Source organism: Cryptomeria japonica, chromosome 2 (genome assembly GCF_030272615.1).
Source record: "Cryptomeria japonica chromosome 2, Sugi_1.0, whole genome shotgun sequence".
NCBI lineage: Eukaryota > Viridiplantae > Streptophyta > Pinopsida > Cupressales > Cupressaceae > Cryptomeria > Cryptomeria japonica.
In genome coordinates, this window is record NC_081406.1 from 612,449,111 (window position 1) to 612,474,271 (window position 25,161).

The following is a 25,161-nucleotide window of genomic DNA, read 5'->3' on the forward strand; positions in this document are numbered from 1 at the left end:
TCTGAAAATATGCAAGATAGATCATCAAATCTCCATGAAAAATGATCAATGATGTGCAACTATGAATCCTGAGATGAATTCACCAAGTGGGCTGATCTGAGTTTCCGTCCAAATAGCCAAAACCTCTAGGGTTTTTGTCCTAGAGTTTACTGAACCTGCAAGCTAAAGCTCTCAAGCTCTCAAGGAAAAGTTTATTTGAAAATAACAACTCAAGAATGAATCCTCATTGCACTTTTTCCTCCTTTTATAATACTTTTCCTTTTTGAAAGTAATACTTTATTTTATTTCTCTCTTAATTTACTTTTCCCCTCAAAAGTGACTTTACTTTATAATCTGTCATTGACATTATTATAGAGTCACTTTATAAAATAAAGTATGTCCAGTTGCTGACTAATTAAATTTAAATAATCCCATAGGACTTAGGACTATTTAACATTTAATTAATTAATTATCACTCAAAGAAAAGGGGACATTACAATATATCTCCAATGCACTTTAAATTTTTAATCAATTGCGGATTTTTCACTGTTTGCCTTACTGGGTAAACAGAAAGAGTACAGAAGCAACACAGAAATAAACAATGCAACATAAATGCAAGAATAAGCTTTCCATTAATAACTCAAAGTGTATACAATGTTCATAGTATTATCTGTCGTCAATAACACACCCTCAATACCCGCAAGTAGTACAATATATAACAGCCGAAGGGGTGCAACACAACCGTCACAACTCCAACTACCTACCCGTCGGCTAACTAACTACTAACAAATGACATTACTACCAAAGCATAAGATATACATATTTCCCGACAACATCATCCCCCCCAAAAAAGAAGTCGTCTCCGACGACTAACAACAAAAATGGAGACAATGTAACCCATGCAAAATATACATCCAAAATAAAACTAAGGAGGGGGCTGGGGAAGCGTCCCTGAAGTAGAAGGCTGAGATGTCGATGCCTGGGCTGCCAAGCAGGCTCAGAGCTCATAAACCTACTGAGTACGTGCAGTCACATCTCACTCTGCCACCAACACTTTCTCCAAAGTCGTCTTCACCATATGTGTAGCTTCCAGCAACTCCTCCTCTTTCGTATCCGCTATCTCCGTCATACAGACCAATCGATCCTGCAACAAGCTCCTCTCACTCTGCTCCGCCAAAAGACGAGTCTCCACCTCGGCCTTCTCTGCTTAGGCCATCTCAAGCTGTGCCAACAACTGGGCCCGCTCTGCTGCCCACAAGGCCTGCTGACTAGCTACATCCCTCTCCAACTCGACCCGAGCAGCCTCGCGGACCATAGACTCATGCTGCGTAGCCTCAATGCATAGTAGGCGTCTCGGTAGACCTGCTCAATCTCTCTGACGACTGCCATCACCCGACTCTCCACAATGGGCTCCCATACACTCCAAGCCTGTAGCATCCCATCTGTCTGAGTAGTCGGCCATCCTTGAGACTCAAAGCATGTAGCAAAGGCTGTCGAGCAACCCACCCGCATAAACTGTAGGACCCTCTCTAACTCCACCATGACCTGCTGCAATGCTCGTGTCTGGGCAGTGGCCACCACCCGCCTACCCCTTGCCACCATGTCAACTAAGTAGGCCTCAATGTCCTCCCCCTCCTGCTCCAAAGGCTGTGAAATCTCTAGCAGAATTGACACAACCGCCTCCTGCTGGTATGAAGGTACCTCCTCCGCCACTAGAGGTGTACCATCCCCCTGCTCCTGCTCCTGGATGGCAGAGACGATCTCTCCTACCTCGTTCCCAACTGCGGGTACATGTGTCTTGCCAGAGGAATCGTCCAAGCCGACTACCTCTGCTCTAGTCTCCCGACAAGGTAAGAATACAACAGCTCCCACAAGTTGTACCAATGTCATCTGAAATCGTTGTGTCAGCCAGCTCTCCATAGCCACGACCGACGGGTCGGTACGCATCTCTACCACCGGGGGATGGGTCACCGTCATGGGCTCCTCCAACAAAGAGGCAGAAACAGTCCCCACAACATCCAACCGCACCTGGGGCTCCGTATCAACCACCTCCCTCAGCCCCTGCTCCTCGTCGACCATTACCCGATGCAGCGACTCCTCCGTCCGTGACTCTGCCATGTCTTCGGTAAGTGCCTCCGTGGTCGGGGCCGGTCCCGGTGATGCTACCTGTTGCTGGAAGGGGCCAAGTGCAACTGGCGTGTAGCTCTGCCCCAATGTCAGAATAAAGGTGCCACCCACTCCAGATGATATCACAGGTGTGCCCATCGGTAGCAAGGGTGGGGCAAAAAGGACCCTCTCCTCTGTCGCCCTGCTGCTATCATCCTCCTCATCCTCCGCTTCTGAATCCTTTGTACTACTGGAAGTCTCCCTCCTACTATCAGGTTCTCCTGAGGCCGTATCTACCGTCTGTTTCCACTTCGTGGAAGAGTGCCCAATGTCCAGGTGTCTCCAATACATGATAGGAGGCTCACCCGCTGTCAATGGTCCCTGTGGCCGTACCTCCAACTCTGCCTCTGGCACTGCTTCCCGCGTGGCCTCCAAGAACAGTCCTATAGCATAGTGGGGCATATAGAATGTGTGATGATGCATCGTCAAGAACTCATACATGCGCTCTGCTAGCAACGCGGCCCAATCGTACACAGTGCCGTTCATCAGCCCGTTCATGAGCGTAATCTGAGGGAGGGCAATGTCCGACGCCCTACCCGATCCCGTCAACCTGCTCTTAATGACATCCATGATACACCACCAGTGGCCCTCTACAGCAAAGGTCTTACGGATTCCTCGTCCCTTCGTGGCATTAGCCACGCTGTCCAGCTCTGCTGTCATCAAGTTCCTAGATATTAATTTAATCCAATACTCCTTCTCCTCCCGCTTCATTTTCTTAGCCTTCAACTCTATTTTCCTGCCCTGTCTGCCTGGAATGCCGAATACTCTGGTAAAGTCCACCGCTTTGAATGATATGGTGACATCCCTCCTGAGGTATTCAAAAGTACTGGTGCATGTGTCTGTTGAAGGTGTCCACCATGAACCGTAGGGCACCCTCATACTCGCGGATAGGAAACACGAGCATTCGAATAGCCCACTCCACTTGTGTCTTACGAAGATTCTGCTTCACCAAATCATCGTCGGGAGTGTCCTGCCACCATTTTCGGCATTCCGACCCATTCAGGCCTTCAAAGGTGATATTCTGAGGTGTTAATGTATTTTTCCCACTTATGGCAATTTGTGGTGCTTTCTGCTTTTGCTTCTGGCTGGCCCTGGCATCCATTGTGCTCCCTGCCACACGCACGCCGGACGACAAGACCCTGGTATTTCTATCCATCTGGCTGCTACTAGAGGAAGCCTGCAACTGCTTTTTCCAGATTTGTTTCCCCGCTAACTCCATTAATTTCTGGTATAACTGATTTCTGGTTAAAAGTCGTACGGTCGTTGGACACCTTCATAACCACCTTCGGTTGTGTATGGCTGCGTTGCTGTGCAGGGCTGCTGCGTTGTTGTGCGGGGCTGGGTTGCGTGTCTTTCTTCGTGCATGGGCGGGCTATGGGTTTTCTTCTCCCTTTTTTTTTCCTTGCGTGGGCTGTGCTGCGGGGTTTTTTGTTTGGCGTGGGCTACGTGGTGCAAGGTTTTTTGTTTGGCGTGGGCTGTGTGGTGCGAGGTTTTTATTTCTTTTTGTTTTGCGTTGGCGGCATATTTGCTTTCTCGCGTGGGTGGAGGTTTTTGCTTTTTGCGTGGGCGATGGTGTCCACCGTCGGTGTTACCACCGCACGGTGGTCCCACCGCCGGTGGTTCCACCGTGGCCTTTTCTTTTCTTTTTGTTTTTTCTACGACCATACGAATTGTCATACGACCGTACGGTTTTTTTTTTTTTTCAAGTATTTCTTGTAAAGGGTCTAGGATTGGTCGCCCTTTCATGGTACTGTTTCAATTTTGACCCATTGACGGCCTCTGGTACTTCCTTCCCATCGAGCGTCCACAACTTGATTGCCCCGTTGGCATTGACCTCACGTACCTTGAAGGGCTCTAGCCATCGCACTTTAAATTTTTCGGGTTTGATTTCGTTCCTCCCATTGAATTTCAACACTAACTGCCCAGGAGTAAACTTCATTCACCGGAGATGCTTGTCGTGCCAGACCTTCAGTCTTTGCTAGGCTGCCTTTGCAACCCATTGTGCTAGCATTCTTTTTTCGTCCAACTTTTTTAAAGCATACAGTCTCTCCCTCAGACTCTCCATATCCCCAAGTCTGTTCTCTACTGCAATGCGAAGGCTTGGCACCATGAATTCCACTGGCACCATAGCTTCTTACCCGTACATGAGTTGGAACGGAGTCTCGCCTATGGTCACCTTGTAGGTTGTACGGTAGGCCCACAAGACCGAAGGTAACTTTTATTCCCAGTCTTCTCCCTCGACACCGCACAACTTGTATATCACGCTTACAATAGTCTTGTTGGTAGCCTCGGCCTGCCCATTGGCTTGCGGGTAATAGGGGCTAGATAGAGAATGGAAAATCTTGAATTCTATAGTAAGGAGTTTAATTACGTGGTTTACAAAATGTCCGCCTCTGTCGCTTGTCACCTGCATAGGGATCCCATACCGCGTAATAATTTGCTTATAGATGAATCTTGTTGTACTTACGGCCGAGTTGTTCGGTAGGGCTCGCGCTTCAACCCACTTGGTTAAATACTCAATGGCCACCACAATGTAGCGACACCTCCAAGTGCGGCTCACCTTGAGCAAGCCGATAAAATCCAACCCCCAGGGTTCGAATAATTCTTGAGCATGCGAAGGGTTGAGGGGCATGAAATCCCTTTTCAGCAGCCTCCCCGCTCTTTGGTAGGTATCACAACTTACTACCCATTCTCTCGCATCACTATATAATGTGGGCCACCAGAGGCCTGCTAGCAACACCTTCCTTGCCGTAGTGCCCGGTCCCACATGGCCTCCTGCGGGCCCCTCATGTGCTTCCCTGAGGATGCTTGGCACCTCTTCCTCCATCACACACCGACGTAGCACCTCGTCGGGCCCCATTTTATACAATAAACCATTAATCAACTAGAATGTGCGGCTTCTCAACACAAGCTTTCTTCACTCTCCCGACGGCATGCCTTGGGGGAATACAGAGGTGGAGAGATATTCCCCAATGGCAGTATACCATGGTGGTAGTACTGCAATCTTGAATAGGTGGGCGTCTGGAAAGTCATCATTTACCCCTTATGGCGGCTTTCCGAACCTGATCCGGGATAGTTGGTCAACAATGACATGGCTTTTGCCTGGCCATACAATTATTGTGAACATAAACTCCTGTAGCAAGAGTAGCCATCGACTAATCCTTCCCTGAATTATCGGCTTGTTGACCAAGTACATGAGGGCTTGATGGTCCACGTAGAATGTGAATGGTGTCACCAACAGAGTGTCTGAATTTTTGTACCGCATAGATCATCCCCAATGCCTCCCGTTTTGTTGTGTTGTAATTCTTCTCCACTTTAGATAACAGTCTACTGGCAAAATAGATGGGATGATCCAACCCATGATCTCCCACTTGGGCCAGTGTGGTACCGATCGCAAAGTTTGAGGCATCCACATGGACATGGAACTCCTTGTCCTAGTTAGGGTAAGCGAGGATGGGAACAGCTACCAGCCTCGTCTTTAATTCCTCAAATGCTTCACTCTCCGAGGTCCCCCAGGTGTACGGCTCACCCTTGCGAGTGAGCTTGTCCAAGGGGTGGAATATTTGTGCATAGTTTTTTATGAATCTTCTATAGTAGCCGATGTGACCCAGGAAGGACTTTACCCCAGTGACATCTGTAGGAGGCTCCATCTCCACGATCACCCGTATTTTGTCTGGGTCCGCCTTCAAACCTGCTTTGCATACGATGTGCCCAAGCAATTTGCCTTGTGGCACCATAAATCGACATTTTTTTGGATTAAGGGCCAGCCTTGCCCTTCGGCATCTTTCCAAGCACTCTCTGAGGGCTGCCAAGTGCGTATCTTGCCCGCTATGGATGGACCAATCATCGAGGAAGGCTTTAAAATTCCCTACCGACATCTTGTCGAATATGTGTAGTATAATTCGCTGGAATGTTGCAGGTGCATTGCATAGGCCGAATGGCATCCGGTTGTATGCATAGACATCATCTTCGACCACAAAGGTGGTCTTCATTTTATCTTCCTCGACGATTGAGATCTGGTTATATCCGGAAAATCCATCCAAAAACGAGTACATCTCATGGCCGGCCACCTCCTCCAGTATATTGTTCATAAACGGGATTGGGAAGGGGTCTTTAATCGTAACTGCATTGAGACACCGAAAGTCCACACAAATCCTTATTTGGTTAGCCTCCTTTAGTGAGATGACTATGGGCGACACCCATTCGCTTGTCTGTACTTTAAAAATGATACCAACCTCCAGCATTTTCTCGATCTCATCGTTCACCCGCGCTGCATAGTTGCGGGTCATCCTGTACGGTCTCTTTCATACAGGGCGGGCTTCGGGTACCAACGGGATGCGGTGCATGCACAGTTCAGGAGGTACTCCCTTCAAGTCTTTATACGTCCATGCGAAGACGTCTTTAAACTCCAGGAATATTTTGAAGGCTGCTGTCTTTAGCACGGGATCCCAGTCATCCCCAACTAATATATTTTGTGGGTCTTCCTCCTTTCCCAGGTTTGTTGCCTTTAGCTTGGACTCTTCAAATTGAATTGGCTTGTCTTTCTCGAACTGATGTGCAGGTGCCTCGTCCACTCGGGCTTCCCCCTTCTTATATTCTCTGTATTCCGGAGGGAAGACCTCCGGATCGGCGGGCTCCTCTATCTCCAACATGTTGCAGTGAAAAAGTTCGTAGTCCTCCATTTGCCAATGGAAGAGCCCGTTGAGTGAGCATACCTCATCTTCAGAACATCCCTCCAATTCGAGCACCCCTTCACTGTTCGGCTCCATCACGTTCTTGCCCTTGCTTTCGTCAGGACCCCCTTCCCTTTTATAAGTCCTCTGAGTCCGAGTCGGAAGAGGCGAGCTCTTCGCCGACATCTTGGGTCTGTAGGTCAATGGTATATTTCCGCCCTCCCTTCTCCATGGAAAGTGTATTTTTCTTCCAGTTGTGGTTCACCCTCACGGTGATCAACCACACTCTCCCCAGGATGGCATCATAGCCTTTCTTTTTCAAGGGAATAACTACAAAATCTAACAAGAAGGGTTGCATACCAATTGTCACCTACTGGGCCATCAATATGCCGAGTGGCTTGATGCCGTTTTGGTCGGCTCCTACCAGATTAAATGTGGATGGCCACAGGGTGGGTTTCCCCAGCCTCTTCCATGTCTCTTCTGGTAGTACATTCACCCCAGCACCTTCGTCCACAATGGTGTCCTTTAGAACAGTTCCAAGGATGCCCATTACTACCACAACTGAGTGTCTACCACTGTTCAAGGTTAGTAACATCGAGTCAGTCGAAGGGCTGGCGGGAACCTCCACCTGTGGTGCACTTGAAGGTACATGTGCAGTGCTTAGCATATTGCTGAGGATGGCAGTCCTCAAATGTGGCATGGAATCTAGAAGGTCTTTTACCTTTATCGATACCTCAATCTGCAAGACTTGCCCAATAATATTCTTTTCCGCTTTCAGGCGGGTTGAGGGACTCATCGGCTCTATGTTCTTCCGTCCCTCTGCCGCCATCTCCCGTTCAATGTCGGCCTTCGCCTCCCACAGTCTCTCCTTCTGTGTGCGGGGCCCGGGATACGTTGCCTTCTTCGCCTGCGCACGAGTGATCGCCAACACTTTGCCCATCTTCTCAATATTGAGGAGATTGACCCCCTGTTTAGGGCATTTTGTGTCATCGTGATCCCCGGGGCCACACCATCTACACAGGCTCTGGGGGGTTTCAATATTCTGGCACTCCCGAGCGAAGTGCCCCCATTGGTTGCAGGCCCGACATTGGATTATTGGCCGCCCCTTAGCGTCATATTGCATTCTGCTCCGATTGTTGTTGTTGTTGTTGTTGTTGTTGCCTCTCCCTCCTCCTCGGTTACCTCTGTAACCACCGGATGCAATGGCATCGGCTTGCAGCTGGGCGGAGCCCGCTGACAGTGAGGGTTGCTCTTGGGCGAAAAATACCTGGTTCCCTTTTGTTTTCATGTTGTAGGGGCATTCTTTGACAGCGTGTCCCAACATCTAGCAAATTTCGCAGAATGCCCTCTTCGAGCAGAGATGCCCTTTGTGTGGCCTTCTTCCTTACAATCAATGCACCACACGTCTTCGTTTTTGCTCATGCTTCCTTTCATGTTCTTAAATTCCTTCAACATACGGTGCATATCCTTTTGAAGAGCTTGCACCTTCTTACTTGATGATTCGTCACTACTGCTTTCTCCCGAGGACTCCTCTTCTCCAGAGGACTTGTCCTTTTTCTTCCGCGATGTTTTGTCTTCACTTTCCAAATCCATCGCGCGGTTGTATGCGTCATCGTATGAAGTGGGCGGTACAATTTTCATCTTCCTCCGCAAGGATGACCGCAACCCTTCCATGAACCATCTCTTCTTTAGTCCGTCAGCCGGCTGGTTCTCCATCTTCCCCAATAATTCCTTTAATCATCAGCTGTATGTTCGCACTGTTTCGTGCTTTCCCTACTTTGTGCTTAGTATCTCCGCCACGATCTCATTATCATCTCGAAGGAGTTGAAACTCCTTCTCAAAAGCTTTCTGTAGGTCATCCCATGTTCCCACCTTTGTTTTGTCCACATCAAAGTACCAATCAATGGCTACTCCTCTCAGGGTGGTAGGGAACTGCACCACCCAATCCGCTTTGTCAACTACCCCGTTGGCTGACCATATTGTCTCACATGTACGACAATGCCATACGGGGTCATCGTTGCCATCTCCATTGAATTTAGACAACTTCTGTTTGCCCGCCATCGAGGGGGGTCATCTTCCTGGAGGTGGCTATGGCTGCATTTGTGCACCACTCCCTCCGACGCCGGTGGTGTGTCCTGCATGGGTGACTAGAGGTACGATGTTTTGCCTGCCGTGTGTGGCACCAACAACCATACAGTTGTCCTCCCCTCCGTTCTCACCCGCACCCACTCCTAGCTCCCTCTGGTGATCCTCACTTCGTGGCGTAAGGGATAAGTTTCTAAACTGATCCCGAGTCTCTTCAACTAGATTCTGCCGTAACCTTGTTTCCTCTAGAAACTCTTCGTGGCTCCACACCCTACGGTGTTCTGGCGACGCGTAGAAATTTCCCTTGGCTTCTACACCCTTCGTGACACCTCCTCGGTTCCCTTCGGGCCACCCTTCGGCAAGTCGTCCTTCGGCAAGTTGCCTCAGCCTCCGTCTACGTTCTATTTGCTGTTTTAGAATCAAGGCCCTCTGCGTGGCCTCCCACTCATCCGTTTCTGCTTTCTTATTTCTATCTTTATTTAATAGGTTGGGCATTAATTCCCATACATTTCCATAATTCACAACACATAAACCAAAACACGCCTTTATTAATTCATTTCGTCAATACAACTCGTGTCAATATTATGACACTTTTATTTAAAAGTAGGATAGACCTTTATCCCAATGGGATTCAGGGTTCAATTCCTTCTTGCCCTCGTGCCATCCCGCTCCGCTTCCTGATGGCTGCTTTCTTCATACTGTTGAAGAATTTGTTGGCGTCGCTCTTCCTGGGCAATCTCCTCCAGGCGAGCTTGTTGTGCCAACGATGCCTGTGCAAGCAACCGGAGAATATGGTTCATCAACCGATTTACTGCCAAGCTAACCTCCAGCGCTGTCCACACGGCACTTGATGGGATTTCCGCCTCCGTGGCCTCTCATCGGACGTAGGTCTCGATGGCTACCTGGAGCAAAATTGAAAGTTCCCTCGTCGCAGTGTCTTCCCCGTTGTAGAGCTCTGTTTGCGCATCGTTGGCCTCTGGATTTATCTCACCAACAGGTAGGCCCATCGTGTCCATGCGCCATCCGCGTCTTCCGTTCCCGAGTACGTCTAGGCAACGACGCCAAATGTTTGCCTTACTGGGTAAACAGAAAGAGTACAGAAGCAACACAGAAATAAATAGTGCAACATAAATGCAAGAATAAGCTTTCCATTAATAACTCAGAGTGTATACAATGTTCATAGTATTATCTGCCGTCAATAACACACCCTTCAATACCCGCAGGTAGTACAATATATAACAGCCGAAGGGGTGCGACACAACCATCGCGACTCCAACTACCTACCCATCAGCTAACTAACTACTAACAAATGACATTACTACCAAAGCATATGATATACATATTTCCCGACAACATCACAATCTCAAAACAGCAAAATCTGGAAAACTCAAGGATTTTATCCCTCAAACTACCCCTTCGGACCCGTACACATAATAGGCTTTTATGGCCTTTATGCACATTCCCAATGCATTTGACTGTGAATCATCCCTAAAGTCAGACAGATCAAGCAATTGCACACCGTGCCCTATGAGATTCAACACTTGAAGAAATCATACCCCATGTGACATTTCTTCCATGCACCTGAACCTATTGGCCCTTGTGTCATTGTATGGGTTGGAGGTTGCACAGAAAGTCTATCCGATCAGGAATGAACAACGTTGATCAAAGGAGTGAGTGTGGATGCAAAGACAAGGAACAGCCAATGTAAGGATCGCCAACCACTTGGCCAAAACACAGGCTCAACAAATATATGGTGCCAATCCTCATAAGAAAGGCTGATCGCAATATGGATTTCTGCCAAATGAAAGGTAACACGGGCAAACAAAGGATGAAAAACACCAGTATTAAAATGCACTGTTGTCCCAGACAATACACAGATCTAGCAATACGGCTTCTATGAATCCGCCAAAAGTGGCTTGCCAACGGATTACGACAAAGAAGAGCCAATAAGGAAAAGAGGCTGATCCAAAAAATGGCCCAAGAACAGAAAACAAAACACTGCACTACAAAAAACCGTCCAATGGAGATCTGGATCTTGATGCTCAATATGGAATGTGGATCAGACCTTGTGCACTGCTGAGATCATGAGCCAACAATATCCGCTTCTGGTGTGCTCTCAGATCATGTCCCTTCAAGTAGAAACCAAATAAAAAAAGGTGAAAGTTGATGCTAACATTTTCCTAATTGCCATGCTCTGATACCATATTAAATTTTGGAGTGCAAACAATAATAAAATTTCTATTTCCACAACTCAACATTCGTAACACCAATATAATTACCTATTAAACAATCTCTAACAAACCTAATAGATAATTGTTATATGCATCCTATAAATGATGCAATATTTCTAACAACCTCTACATACTAGGAAAAAGGACTATCCCTACTAAATACATAGAAAACAGCTATTTAACAATACTGTGCTGATTGGATATTGCAGAGTCATGCCCCTGGGGTGAATTTTATTATCAAGAAAGGAATTCGATCTGCATTTGGAGATGCAATTTTAGTTGATCTTGTCTCTAATGTTTTTGATATTGTTTGGCATGAGTCTGTTGTTTTCATCTTAGTGGGTATCAAAGTAAATAGTGATCTGTGTAGCAACCATATATGCATGTAAGATACCAGCAATGTATCATGAAAAGATATCTGAAATTCAGAATTTCAGATTGGCTACAAAATTACTTTGAAGGTTTCCTGAACAAAGGCGATTACATACTAAATAAAGGCAGTCAGATTTATAACTTAACATACACAGGATGTTGCAAAAAAGCTAGAACAAGGAGGAGGAATTTTGCCAGATGAAGAAAGGAAAATGAAACCTACCATAAATATTTGGAAATGCACTTGCTTCATACTATATACAACATTCAAAACTAAGGAAAACAAAGTAAATGGCAATTCAGAAGAAATAGTTAGGACTTAGGTATGAAATCTTAATATTTCTTAAAAAACTTGTTTGTCAACTCAGTTTCTCTAGTCTGGTTATCTTTGCCACGATTTTTATGGTTGGATAAGGCTACCAGCCATGGAACCAACCTGAGTCGCTCTTCAATGGAATGACATCATTTGGAACCACTGAGGATTGTCGACTAACTTTGTCCTTGGAACCTGCTAACATAGAAGTTGAAAAAAATTATGACTGCACTTTTTAGGACTAAACATGCATTGGAAGTGATCATAAATATCACTGATAAACCACACTGAATTGAACAAGTTAAATGATTTGAAATAAATTAAACAATTATAAAAAGTCACTGGACGAGCTACATAAAAATTCACAAAAATGACAATGAATAAGTAACAACTGGTATAGAGAAGTTAGCTGCCATTTTAATCAATTAAGGTTATAAAGGTCGTAACTGTTTAAAATGATTTGAATATCTTTGCTATTTACTAACTACAACATATTTTGGTCTGTCATTTTTATGAACCATTCTGGTTCATTGTGCATAATGTGCCTTTAGAAAGTGATTATGTTGTCTCTAACAGTTATTCTTTAAGGATTTTTAGGTGTAAAGTGGACCATATTTAATATCTACTGTCTCAGCTCATATGTTTTGGAGAGTCCGACATTTTAGGTTAGTTTTTAGTAACCAGGTCAAAGACCTCACTTGAGGGCATTTGTAGTCCTTTAAAGAAATATTTTGTGCAGACCTTCCATGTATCATAGTATATATGGATGGAGAAGAACCAAACAAAACACTGAACAGATAATTTTTATCTTGTATATATGGATGTAGAAGAAGCAACTTTACCTATCATGAAAGCATAATAGAAGAAGGTGGCATCTCCAAATCTAACTATCGTAAAGCAATGAATGATGAATGCTCAAACAGAAGCTCAAAGGGTATGGAGGAAGCCAAAACAGGTATGTTGCTGAAATCTGAAGATGAACCACAAATGCAACAAAATGCTTTAAAAATTAGTTGCAAGGCTAACCTCATTGTTACAAAGAAGATACAGCAAACTCAGGTACCAATTGAGGCATTGATCTCTTGTAGACTATATATACATGCATCATCTTAGGCCAGTTTCTAGTTTGGAAGAATACCACATATTGGGGGAAAAATCGGCAAACTAAAAGTAGAAGATTTTTTCAAAAATCAAGATTTAAACAGGGGAAAAATAGATATAGAGATATAGCATAGAGATATAGAGAGAAAATAAAATAGAGAGTTTAGCCCATGAATTGTCTAAAATAGGGAGTTTAGCGCACGAATTGTTCAAATCAAAAGTTTGTCTAAAATAGAAGAATGCAGTGTAGCATGTAAGCTTTGCTAGTAAATGATTCTTTGGTAAGTCATTATGAAGTTGATAAAGTTATTGCTAAATTAAAAATAAAACATTTCACTAAATGATGTGAGTAAACCTCTAGTCTTGTTGTATGATGTTAGTGGATGGTAAAATGTTACTAACATTTCATTCCAAATTATTATTCATATCAAAAAAATGTTTAATTATAGAGACTGCACTATCATAACAAACTCTGAAACCTTCAAAAAATTAGTAAGACCTCAAAATAACTACAATAAACATATTTACATCCCAAAAGGATAAAAGACAAAACATTTTATCACTAAGAAATTTTCAAGTAATAAACTTCAAAGGGTGGTGCGCTCTGGGAGGTGATGCGTCATCCCCTCAGAGTCTGCACCTGCTAATGCTGTTCTGCACCCGTGTGGCCACGTTGGCTCCCAATCTTCCTCGGTCCTTGTCTGGATTTGTGTGTTTGTTGTTTTGGTGTCCTTGTCTTTCCTTTTGTTTTTTATTATGCTTTTTGTTTCCTTCGGTCTGAGTTACCGTATTTCGTTTGGGCTTCGGCCTTGAAGCCCCAGGACTCATTTAATCCATCCATATGAATTTATGGAGGGTGTTAATATTGTCGAAGGGACTGGAGAGGAGTGTGGTAATAAATGTGATGACGGGAATGAAGCGGCCGAGAAGAATGTACAGAGATTGTCTTACAAAGCAGTGTTATCAGCTGAGCAAAATAGAATTGAGTGCCCTCCGTCCAGGGTTTTTATTGGAGGAATCATGGAAGTCTCTAGACTGGGAACAGAAGGACCATTGGGGACCAGTGGAAATGGATTACGAGATGGAAGCATCGTCCAGGATAGAGAACCCAGAAGAGGAGAAGAGGGTAAGACTCCGTCTTCGTCCTGTAAGGTTCTCTCGCTCTCCCCAAATGATGATATGTTAAAGGCAATTAAGAATGAACAGTGTAGATTGAAAAATGTTGCAATTTTTTTTGCATGTATGGATTCGAACATGTTGCCTTCCAGGAAATTTTTTGACGACTAGATATGCAATGTTTGGGGCAAAAAGTTGGGACCATATGTTAATTTTTGTACGATGATGCATAAGGGTTTATTTGTTGTTGTCTTTAAAACTCAGTATGCAAGAAAGGGTTCTCAAAAAGGAATTTGGAACGTGGGACAGTCGTTTAGGGCTTTCCCATGGTCTCCCAAAGGGGACTTGGGATAGGCCATTGCTAGGGCCTCGCCTAACTGGATGGAAATTAAAGCAGAACCTGCTGAATTCTGGTCTTGTATCCCTCAAATTTTAAAACCTATTGGTAATGTGTTGCAAATTGAAGAATCTAGGGTAACTCTTCCTCATATGAATATTGGGGTTTTAATTGCTTTCAACCCTGAAGTTGTTATTCCTGAGAAAATTTCACTAAATTTCGAAGATGAAACTTTTCAGTGGGATATTGTTTTGCTTGGTAATTTAACTACATGTTTTCCTTGTAAAAGAAATGGGCACAATAGGAAAGACTGCCCTTTTCGAAAAAGCAAACCGAGGAATCCTTCAATGTTAATAAGGAAAATGGGGCTGATAATGTCCGAACCCTGTTGTAAATAACAGTAACAAGGATGATAATAGTGGCAATAAAAAAGTTAATAAGGAACAAGATTCAGGAATACATAAAAAGGACACAGAATATCCAAAGTCTTTTTGTGAGAGAGGGGATATCCCCAGTAAATTCATTTCTTTAGCGAATCCTCTGTTTGAGGAGGATCTTGTGGTTATCCCTGCATGCCCTAATGGAACCCCCTCGAGCCAAATCGGGCCCCACCCTGAGACCACTAGTGGTGATAATGGATGTAGGAGGCTTAATGCCCAGCAGATAGCCCTAGCTACCATTAATCAAAGAGCTGAACAAATCAGGAATAGCAGACAATCTTCTAGACAGGTTACAGAGACAATGGTGGAAGAACTCAATAAGCCTTGTGAGATGGCTATTGTTGTTTATAACCTTGAAGTTGAGATGACTGATGCTACTTAGTCGGGGGATACTCCACCTTTTGTGGAGGTTGGGAAGAAGAAAAAAAGAAAAACTTCTGATAGACAATCAATATCACTTTCCAATGTGGATAAGACCAACTCTAGAAAGGGGAATAATATCCCAGAGTGTTTCAATAGGTTGTATAAGAACCAGAAAAACCCCCCACATAGTTAAAAATGACTCTGCATTTGGCAAGCTGGAATGTGAGGGGGTTGGAGATGAGGGATAGAAAACTGGTTGTGAGGGACTGCTGCAACAAAATGCGAGATAAGGAAATTATCTGCCTTCAAGAAGTTAAAGTGGTTGGTTACCAGGCTACTAATACTCTTAATTTCATTTGGATGCAAGCCAAATGTTTTATTACTGAACATGAGAGAGGTAAGGGGGGAGATGCCATCATGGTGGGCCCTAAATGGTCAGACTTCATTAATAATTCTGGTAGATCCCCTTGTAACAGAGCATGCTGGGTGTTGCTTTATTGTCATGGAGTGGATGTGGGTATCTGTAACATTTATGCTGCAAATGACTATGGAGATAGAGCTGCTCTTTGGGACTGAGCATCTAACTCCCTTCCCAAAGCATACTGGATTCTCATTGGTCAATATGGTGGAGTACAGAGAAGATAAAAAGGGAGGGCTTAAACATGCCTGGAAAGGTAATGAACAGTTCTTTTGGGCTAAATGCAAACGTAAGCTCAATCTATTTGATCCTTTGGAAAGGAGGAAAGAGGAGTCCAAAGGAATATGGTTCACATGGTGTAATAACCAGTCTACCAATCAGAGATTATATTGCAGACTTGATAGGATATATGCTGATTCTGCTCAGTTCTCCTTCAAAGGTTCAAATGGTAACAATCAGGTAATAGTCACTCCTGCAACTATGTCTGACCACTCCCCCATTTCCGCTGTGGTTAACATTGAGGAATATCAAGATACTGTCCAGAAGGATAGGAGAGGTAATGTATTCAAATTAAATACTTCTGTTGAAAGATGAAGATAATCTGGAGGCTATTAGGATAGCAACTTGTCTATCCAAGTTTTGTAATAATGACAAGAATCCCATTGAGAAATGGGATGCCCTGACAGACCTTTGGAGGAAGTTTTTTCAGTTTGTTGGTGATAAGAATGCTAGGGACGGGAACATAAGAGAAGAGGTTCTGCAGAAAAAGCTCATTGATATTGTAGGGAACATTCAACTGAAAGGTCGGGATGTGATGTTGGAAAAAGCTTTAGTGAAACTAAAGGTGAGCTCAATTATTAGTTGCCAGGATGAATTGGTTAAAAGAAGGGGACAGAGGTACCAATTATTTTTTCAACATGATCAAACAAAAACAGAAAAAGGAGATGATTGAACAAGTTACACTTGATAGTGGAAGCACTAATGATCCAGAAGAAATTAGAGGGGCCTTTTTTGAATTCTATCAAAAGAATTTCACTTCAGAACACAGGGAAGAGAATTTTATCAAAATGAAGAAGTGTTTTGATTTGATTCCCAAGAAAATCTATGTTGATGAGGCTTGGGAGTTGTCTAAGAAAATCTGTCTCTAAGATTGACAGTACCATCAAATCTTTGCAAATGGTAAATCTTCGGGTCTTGATGGGTTGCCTGCAGAGTTCTACAAGAAAAACAGTGAGTGGATTAGCTTGGAATTGCTTGAAGTGTATAATGAAGCCTTTTCTAGAGGATCCCTCGGGGAGAATATTAACAGAGGTGTGATCAAACTATTACCTAAAGGGGGTGACAAATCTTTTGTCAAGAACTGGAGGCCTATTACTCTGTTGAATCTCTCATATAAAATTGTTGCCAGAATACTGGCAAGGAGAATCTCTGGGATTCTGAGGAAAATTATTTCTGTCACAAAGACTGGATTCATCAAGGGGAGGTATATTTTGGAAAATCTGATTACTAGCTGGGAAGGGATGCATTGGGTGAAGGAAGATGGGCAGGATACTGCTATGATCTTGCTAGATTTTGAGAAGACCTATGATAGAATTGAATGGCCTTTTGTAATTGGTATGCTCCAGGCTTTTGGTTTTCCCTCATACTTTTGCAAATGGATAGAAATTCTCTTCAAAGACTCCTCTACTGTGGTGGATGTTAATGGATTTCATTCTAAGCAGATTCACCTTCAACGTTCTATTAGACAAGGGTGTCCGATTGCCCCTGCTCTTTATGTTATAGCTGTCGATGCATTATTCTATATTTTAAGATGCTCTGAGCTTGGGGATCCTGTTAGGGGGATTAGACTCCCTCATACTGAAACTCTATTGAACACTCAGTTGCTGATGATACAGCTCTTTTCCCTGAGCTCTCCCAGAATAATTTTGAGAGCATATTGAGTAGATTGTAGTTCTTTTGTGCTGCCTCAGGAGCGAAAGTGGCACCTCAGAAGTCTACAATGATTGGGTGGTCAGAATATCCCCTGAACTGGCTTAGTGATATGGGCTGGGGATGGGCTGGTCCAACCACGATCGTGAGGTATTTAGGGATCCAATTCGCTATCAACCCCTCAACCAGAGATATGTGGGATTGGGTTTTTGATAAAGTTGAGAGAAAACATATGAAGTGGCAAACTCATTTATTGTCTTTGGTGGGAAGAGTCCAAGTTGTGCAGAAAGTCCTTTCTTCTCATGCTATTTATTACTCCTCTACGTGGTTATTTTTGAATTATCAGGTGAATAAACTGGAGAGAATTTTGAGGGATTTTCTTTGGTCAGATGGGATGGGCAAGAAGAAGAGACATAATGTATGATGGGATTGGTGCTGCACTCCCAAAGAACTGGGGGGTCTTGGCCTTAGAGATCTCAAAAATCAAGGGGCTACATTGGCCTCTAAATGGATTAATAAAGCTATGGATGGCAACGAACCCTGGAAGTGCCTAGTTAGAAATATTATTTGTCTCTCCAAACCAAAGAAAGGAAAAAGTTGGTCTGGTTTGGGGCTCTGGGATATCCTTTTGGGAGATTTTGATTTAAGGATTTTTGGCACTACCATCTTCTCTTCTTTATGGAAGGCTTGGACTCAGGTCAGAACTCTTGTTTGCTCCAGAGAGGCAGTTGGCCATTCTCCTACATACTCAGTGTTGGGCAGATCGATATGGTGGGGTATAAAGCTCAATGAGAAACCTCTTGCCTTGACCCAGTGTTGTTCGGCCAAGATTTGGAATTCCCTAGGCAATATATCCATTGGTGATCTCTTGGTGTGCAACAGACTTGGCTCTTGGGACGAGTTGTGTGAAAAATTGGTATTCCTCTCTCTCATAGAAAACTTATACTTTATTATGCGAAGCCACTGGTCCACTCTTTCCTAGTAGGATCCTGACCAACAAGCAATACATTGAACAGTTGAAGTGGAAAGATGGTACACCTTTCAGTAATATTAAAGTAAAACAAATTTATCTAATGATCAGAGATGATACAAAGATTCTTGGATGGATTGATGAGTCTTGGGGTTTTCAGTGATCCGAGTCTAGATGGAATTTTGCTCTTCATAATTTGTGGCACCAACCTGGTGAGCCTAAGAAACTGTGTCTTAGATGGTTGATATTGTTAAAGAAACTTGCTCTCGGGGATGTTCTGTACTCTGTTGGTCTTTCTCCTTTGTGTTGTCCTCTGTGCAAGTGTTCTGAGTCTGTTAGTCACATTTTCTTTGATTGCTGTTTTGCCAAACCGGTCTGGTCATTGTTTGTCAGTCAGCCTATGTCTTGGAATACCCGACCTGGATTGTCTTGGGTGGAAGTCCTTGCTGGATATGTGGAATGCCTGGATGATAATGTGAACCCTTTTTGGTCAGTCCTCTTTGGTGAAATTCTTTGGTTCTTGTGGTCCAAAAGGAATGAGGAAGTTTTCCAGGACAAGAAGCGTAGTCTTTCTGAGTTTGATCATAAACTCATATTTCTTAACATCATGTTGCAGGTGTCAGCTGTCCTTGACTTGCCAAAAAGCAGATTTTTGATTCTTGTTCAGAAGGGTGTACTGCTGATTTATAAATCTCACATCAGAAGTGCTCATTTCTTTAATTCATACAGAGACATGCTGGACCAAGAGGAATTGGAGGCTCTGAACCAATTCTTGGAGGAGAATAACATCTCTCGGGAAGAAACTGATAACAGAAACAAGGAAACAGGGCAGAACGAGGCTCCAAACTGGGGTGATATTCAGAATACAGAGATTGATCCCCCTCTGGGGAGGTTTGATGTGGACAAGGCTGATGGAAGTAATAACATAGTAGGGTCATGGGATACCTAATGACCCAAGCTGTTTGTTGTTTTTTGTGTTAACAATACAAACTTTTGTGATGTAATTCTGTATATGTCAAGGTGATACTGATGCAATGCAACTATTTTCGTAGGCTAGTCTATTTTTTGATGTACAATGGTTTGATCTGAAAGATTCTGCTGTAAAGCTTACATCGTGTACTTTTTTTGTGAACTATCTATAATATAAAAAAAGTAATAAACTTCAAAGAATATATTATCCAGATAAAAATCTAATCAATTGATAAAAAAGAAACCATTTTTCACAACACGTAGAATCAAATGGGCATGAATTATGCATTTTCAAATATTCAAGATACAAAACCAAGTGACATTCAAAATCTTTGCTATTAAACTAAACCTTCATATTAAGTCAAAAAACTGACTCATATAAAGTAGAAGATAGACATAAACACATTTTAAGATATTAACGCATAATATCAAAATAAGCATACAAAATTACGATGACCAAGATTTTAATGTCATGGAGGTTGGACATCTTGGTGGAATACTGAGTTACAAATAAACATTAGGGTGATGTTTTTATGCAACCAAGGCTTTTGGACTACAACTGATAAGGATAAAATGTTATGAAGACAAAGATGACCTACACCTGGCATTACCTCTTCACTTCTAGTAATGAGACTGTAAAAAAAGGAAACTATGGCATTGTCGTATTCATCAAGAAAAGCAATGATATGACAAAGAACCTAAATTAGCATTAAAATCCATCTAGACAGGAATACGGATTATTTCTTTCTAAATAACTAATTTGCACGGCTACCACTGTAGAAAAGGATAGACCAGTAAATGTTCTTTGGACCAAATAACCAACCAATCTTCACGATATCAATTTTGCTGTGCAGAAAATCAAGATGAAAAGTAGACACAAAATTAAACCATGATATAGTAGACAACAAGTTGAAGTAGACACAAATTAGAATTAGCCTCAAAATATAGACCATTCACCTGTCATAACAGTAAAATACTATCCCTTTTAGATGGAAGCCCCACCAAAATAAAATCCATTTAACATTTTATCTTGTTAATTTAAATTGAAAGATCTTTGTGATGTGCACATTCAAAAATTTGTTTAACATTTGATCTAGATAAGTAGACACAAAATTAATCCATGTTGTTTGCTACTCTATCTGATAAAATGAATACATAGATTAAATACAAGAGATGACAATGTTTACCAAATATAAGAGTAAAATATATCTTTATTTGCACACAAAATTGTTACAAAATACGATCAGAGATGGCCAACCAAAGATCAAAGCTTTCCTTGATGATACACAATCTATTTAATGGACCCGAAATCTACCAAGAGGAACACAACCATCGACCAACTGATGCTTATAACTACCCAAAACTAATAAACAATTGATACATAGTTGGATAACCAATATTATCAAAACATGATAATATGCATTGTCCATTGACTACAACATCCCCTCCCCCCCCCTCCCAAAAGAAAAATTTGTCTTCTAGACGACAAGTACACATCAATTAATATTAGGGAAGACTTTCCAAACTGATGGCGATATTGTAGACAAACTTGGAAGTGTACCTTGCAAACTAGAACCATAAGAGTACTTCGCAAATCAAATGAGTGTGGTGTTGAGGGGAGAAGCCCCCACCACCAAGCCCAAATGAATGCCTTCAAAACCGCACAAACCTTAATGGAGCACCTCATTTTACATGATTTTTTAAGAGCTAAAAAACAATGCTAACAAAGCTATAAAGAGAGATTTTGGAGTGTTTAACCAATGTATGCCAATATGTGATTAATGCTTCAGACCAACTTTCCACAAAGTGGTTATAATAATTAACTAACAGAACAAACAACTGTTGACGTTGAAGCCAAGAACCCTATCATTGTATGCTAAGGCAATTTGGATTTGCAAATCAATGAGTCATACAAGGTCGTACATTGCAGAGGGAGGAATGACCTAGTTGTATGATACAGAAGAAGGATGTAAAGTGTTGTACCATGCAAGAGAGGAGAGTGAAGGGTTGTACGGATTACAGGTCTAGGATTTGTCATACAATTAAGTTCCTTACTTTCAGCCATATAGGAGGTTTAATTTTCTATTTTCACCTTACATCACCAATGAAACATGTTTGTCATACCTTATTCACATAAAATGTCGTACTGTATTGCTTGATGCACATAACTCCTCTTACCATATGTTTTGAAGTTTTGTTGACCACACCAGAAGGCAATGATATGATCATACAATGGATAGAGACTAAGAGACCATACAGTACAAACATTTAATTGGGTTGGCTGAACTCCAAAAAGATGTCATACGACGAGGGCAACATGAATTGGTGTCGTATGTTATGTCATACAATGCAACCAATGAGTGATCGTATGATACAAGATTATTGAAACTGTACGATACAAAGGAGGGATGAACCACCTAAAATGAACCACCATTTGGTGTAGTCAGAGAATGGTCATACGATACAGAGAGGTGAATCGCCTATAGGGAACTTTTGTACAATGCAAGTGTAAGTTGTTGACAACCATACAATGTGACTTTGACTGCCTTTTTCTTTTCATAGGATATGATTTACTCCCTTCACAAAGAGGTGTTGTACATTTTGGTGCCATTGCACAATGAAACAATAGGCTATCCATCGTATGGATTGTCATACAACATGAGAAAGGTGAGATGATCATCCAACCATGTAGGAGAAGCAAAACGACCGTATCAGAAACACTAAATAAGGATCCAACCATATGATGTGATTTTTTACTTGCTATGCAATTGAGTTAATTTATCATTGTACTATATAATCTGACCTTTTAATATAGTTGGGCTTTGCATTCAACCTTTTTATGTAACTAGGCCTTGCAATCTAGCTTTTTATGTAATTGGACCTTGTAGTACTTTTTCCTTGCTAGATTATCCTTGAAGATCACCTGATCTCATGGTCTTGACCACTTTGTGGCCTCTTCTCTCCTTTATTGGGATCTCAAGACATGAATCACTCAAATCTAACACAATTTAAGGCAATGGCACCGAATGTTTATTGCTCTGTCTGATAAAATGAATACATGAATTAGTGATAGAGATGACAATGCATACCACATACAAGAGTAAAATATATCTTTATTTGCACTTGAAATTGTTACAGAAGAAGAGTAGAGATGGTCAGCCAAGGATCATAGTTGATCCAACTAGATCATACTACTTCTCTTGACGATACAATTTATTTAAAGAATCCGATGGTTGCCAAGAGGAACATAACCTTCGACCAACTGATGATTATAACTACCCAAAACTGACGAACAATTAATACATAGTCGAATAACCAACATTATCAAAACATAGTAATAGGCATTATACATTGACAACACGTGTGACAAAGTATTGGTGGTATTGACTAAAATCCTAGAATCTCAATATAGATAAAATTAAGCCATGATAAAGTAGACACAAAATATGAAGTATAAATAGTGAGCTAAAATATAACCTTGAAATATAGACCATTCTCTTGTCATAATAGTAAAATATTATCTCTTTGGATGGAATCCCTATCAAAATAAAATAGATTTAAAGGTTTTTATCTTCTTAATTTAAATTGAAAAAAACTTGTTATTTGCACATTGAAAATTTTATTTGACAAATTATTCATCTATTTGTATGCACTGGTTGAGTTTTGCGTAAATACTACTTATGTGGCATAAAGTTACAGAATGTATTTGCCGCAGTCTTACGACAAAAAATTGCCTACCTTTGACATGAATGCACTGCTTCTTGACTCCCTACGAGTTTGCAACTAGTTGTGCCTTCTATGCACATCCGAGCAAGCTCCTATTCGTAGTCGTGCCCTAAAAAATATCATGCAACTGTGTCATTTATAAAATATTATTTCACCGTTTCAAAGGTTTTGAGGGTTTCACAAGTTTGCGAGAGATTGATTAAGGTTTCATATGCGATTTAAATGCAATTTTTTGGTGAATTAAACACAAGGAAATATATTGCAATTGTAGTCGACATCTTTTTTAAAAACAGGGATTTTCTAGGAGAAAATTCCCTCCACAAGATTGACTGCAAAAAATTAGATATAATCAAGATTTTTGGAGATTATTGCTTCTATGGAATACCATGACAAAGAAGAGTAAGCAATTATTTCTACCACCTTGATGGTTGTGGCTGACAAATTTGTGGTAGTCCACATGAACATTGTGTAGGAATTCAAAAATGATGTTCCATACAAATGATTATCTTGTTCAAGGATACATGGTACAAATTGGATAATCCTACCATGCAGCTTCACAATTTTAGAAAACTCAAAAGAGTATGATTGAAGGGTAAACCGTTGAAGTTTATCTCATCATGATTTCTTTGTCGACAACTCTCTATAATGCTTCATCAAGCTTTAAATTATGCATGACTAACAATGCAATTATCTCTAATAGAGTAGAAGGCAAGCATGTTAGTGTGAATTTCAAGGCACAAAGGTAAACAATGGCATACCAACATTGAACCTAATGAATAACAACATACAAACATACATGATTAATCCAAACCCTTAACCCATGGACCATACCCTAACAACAATCTAGATGCAATATTAAATATTCCTTAACCCATTGCCAAACCCTTAACTCGTGGACCATACCTGAACCTGAACCCAGACCAACAATTCAGCTATATTCGTTTTTGTGTACACCTATTTATATCTTTAATATAAAAAAAAGGTATATATGTTATGAATGCAATGGCTTATGTTCACGTCATTTACTACAAAACCCAGTAGATAAGCATGAAAGCAATAATTCCTAAATAGTAAACAACAACGAACAAAGTAAAACCAAAAAGCTCACCAAGTCTTTGATCCCTTACTTTTCATCCAAGACACAACTACTTGTTGTTTCTTCTAGGTGAAAGCTCGAATTTCATTCTTTCATTGGATATAGTCCAAAATGGAATGAAAGAGTATGACACAATCAAATTGGATTTTATCCCTTGACAACATATCTTGTTTTCTTTCAAAAAACACTCTTCAAAAAGGACAACTTCATGTGTTTTTTAACTTTTTTTGTGGCAGGTGTGTTTAAGGGCATCATGCACTGCAAGATGAACATACATTCACTTTCCTCTTTCCTTGTTCCTTCTCAACCCTATTCCCATATTGTGGGGGCAGAAAGCTGTGTATTCAGCCCACATGGCTAATTCAATTTGTCATAAGATTGAACTATATAATCAAAAAGATTTTTTTATCATGACATACCTTATTATGGCATAATAGTTTTTCTAATATTCTTCAAATTCCTATACCCTAACACTATGGCAAGAACAAATGTTACAAAACTATAGCCCAATGTCAGAAGATTGAAGCACCATAATTGTGTCAGAAATTCCTTGTCATGGCTATGGTTTCCAATGTCAATCATCTCAAGAATTCCATTTTGAAACCTTTTATCAAAGAAGCACATTGTAATTGTTGTTTCTTTTTCCAAAAGAACATGTCCAACATACAGAGACTGTGGTTGGAGAATGGACACATGCATAAAGAAAAATATGTTTTAAGTTTAGAACGTCAACCATCATGGGGAAATGACTTCAATTCAAACAATACTTTTGCAAGTCCAATTCAACAAGTGAAACAACAATATGGTTTATTTTTAAGAAAATACTTATATACAATTATTAAAGAGGCTGGCAAATTGTGATGAATAATTGTAAACA

At 41.6% G+C, this 25,161-nt stretch overlaps 1 protein-coding gene across 4 annotated transcripts in view; it reads right to left on the reverse strand.

The window, feature by feature from the left end:
* The window catches only part of LOC131064292 (uncharacterized), a 228,397-nt gene that overhangs the window by 137,278 nt on the left and 65,958 nt on the right, over positions 1 to 25,161 (reverse strand). For all 4 annotated transcript variants that reach the window (XM_057998391.2, XM_057998394.2, XM_057998392.2 and 1 more), the window contains one exon: positions 11,943 to 12,014. In XM_057998391.2, the coding sequence (XP_057854374.2) occupies positions 11,943 to 12,014 (72 nt within the window). The remainder of the gene's footprint in view (positions 1 to 11,942; positions 12,015 to 25,161) is intronic.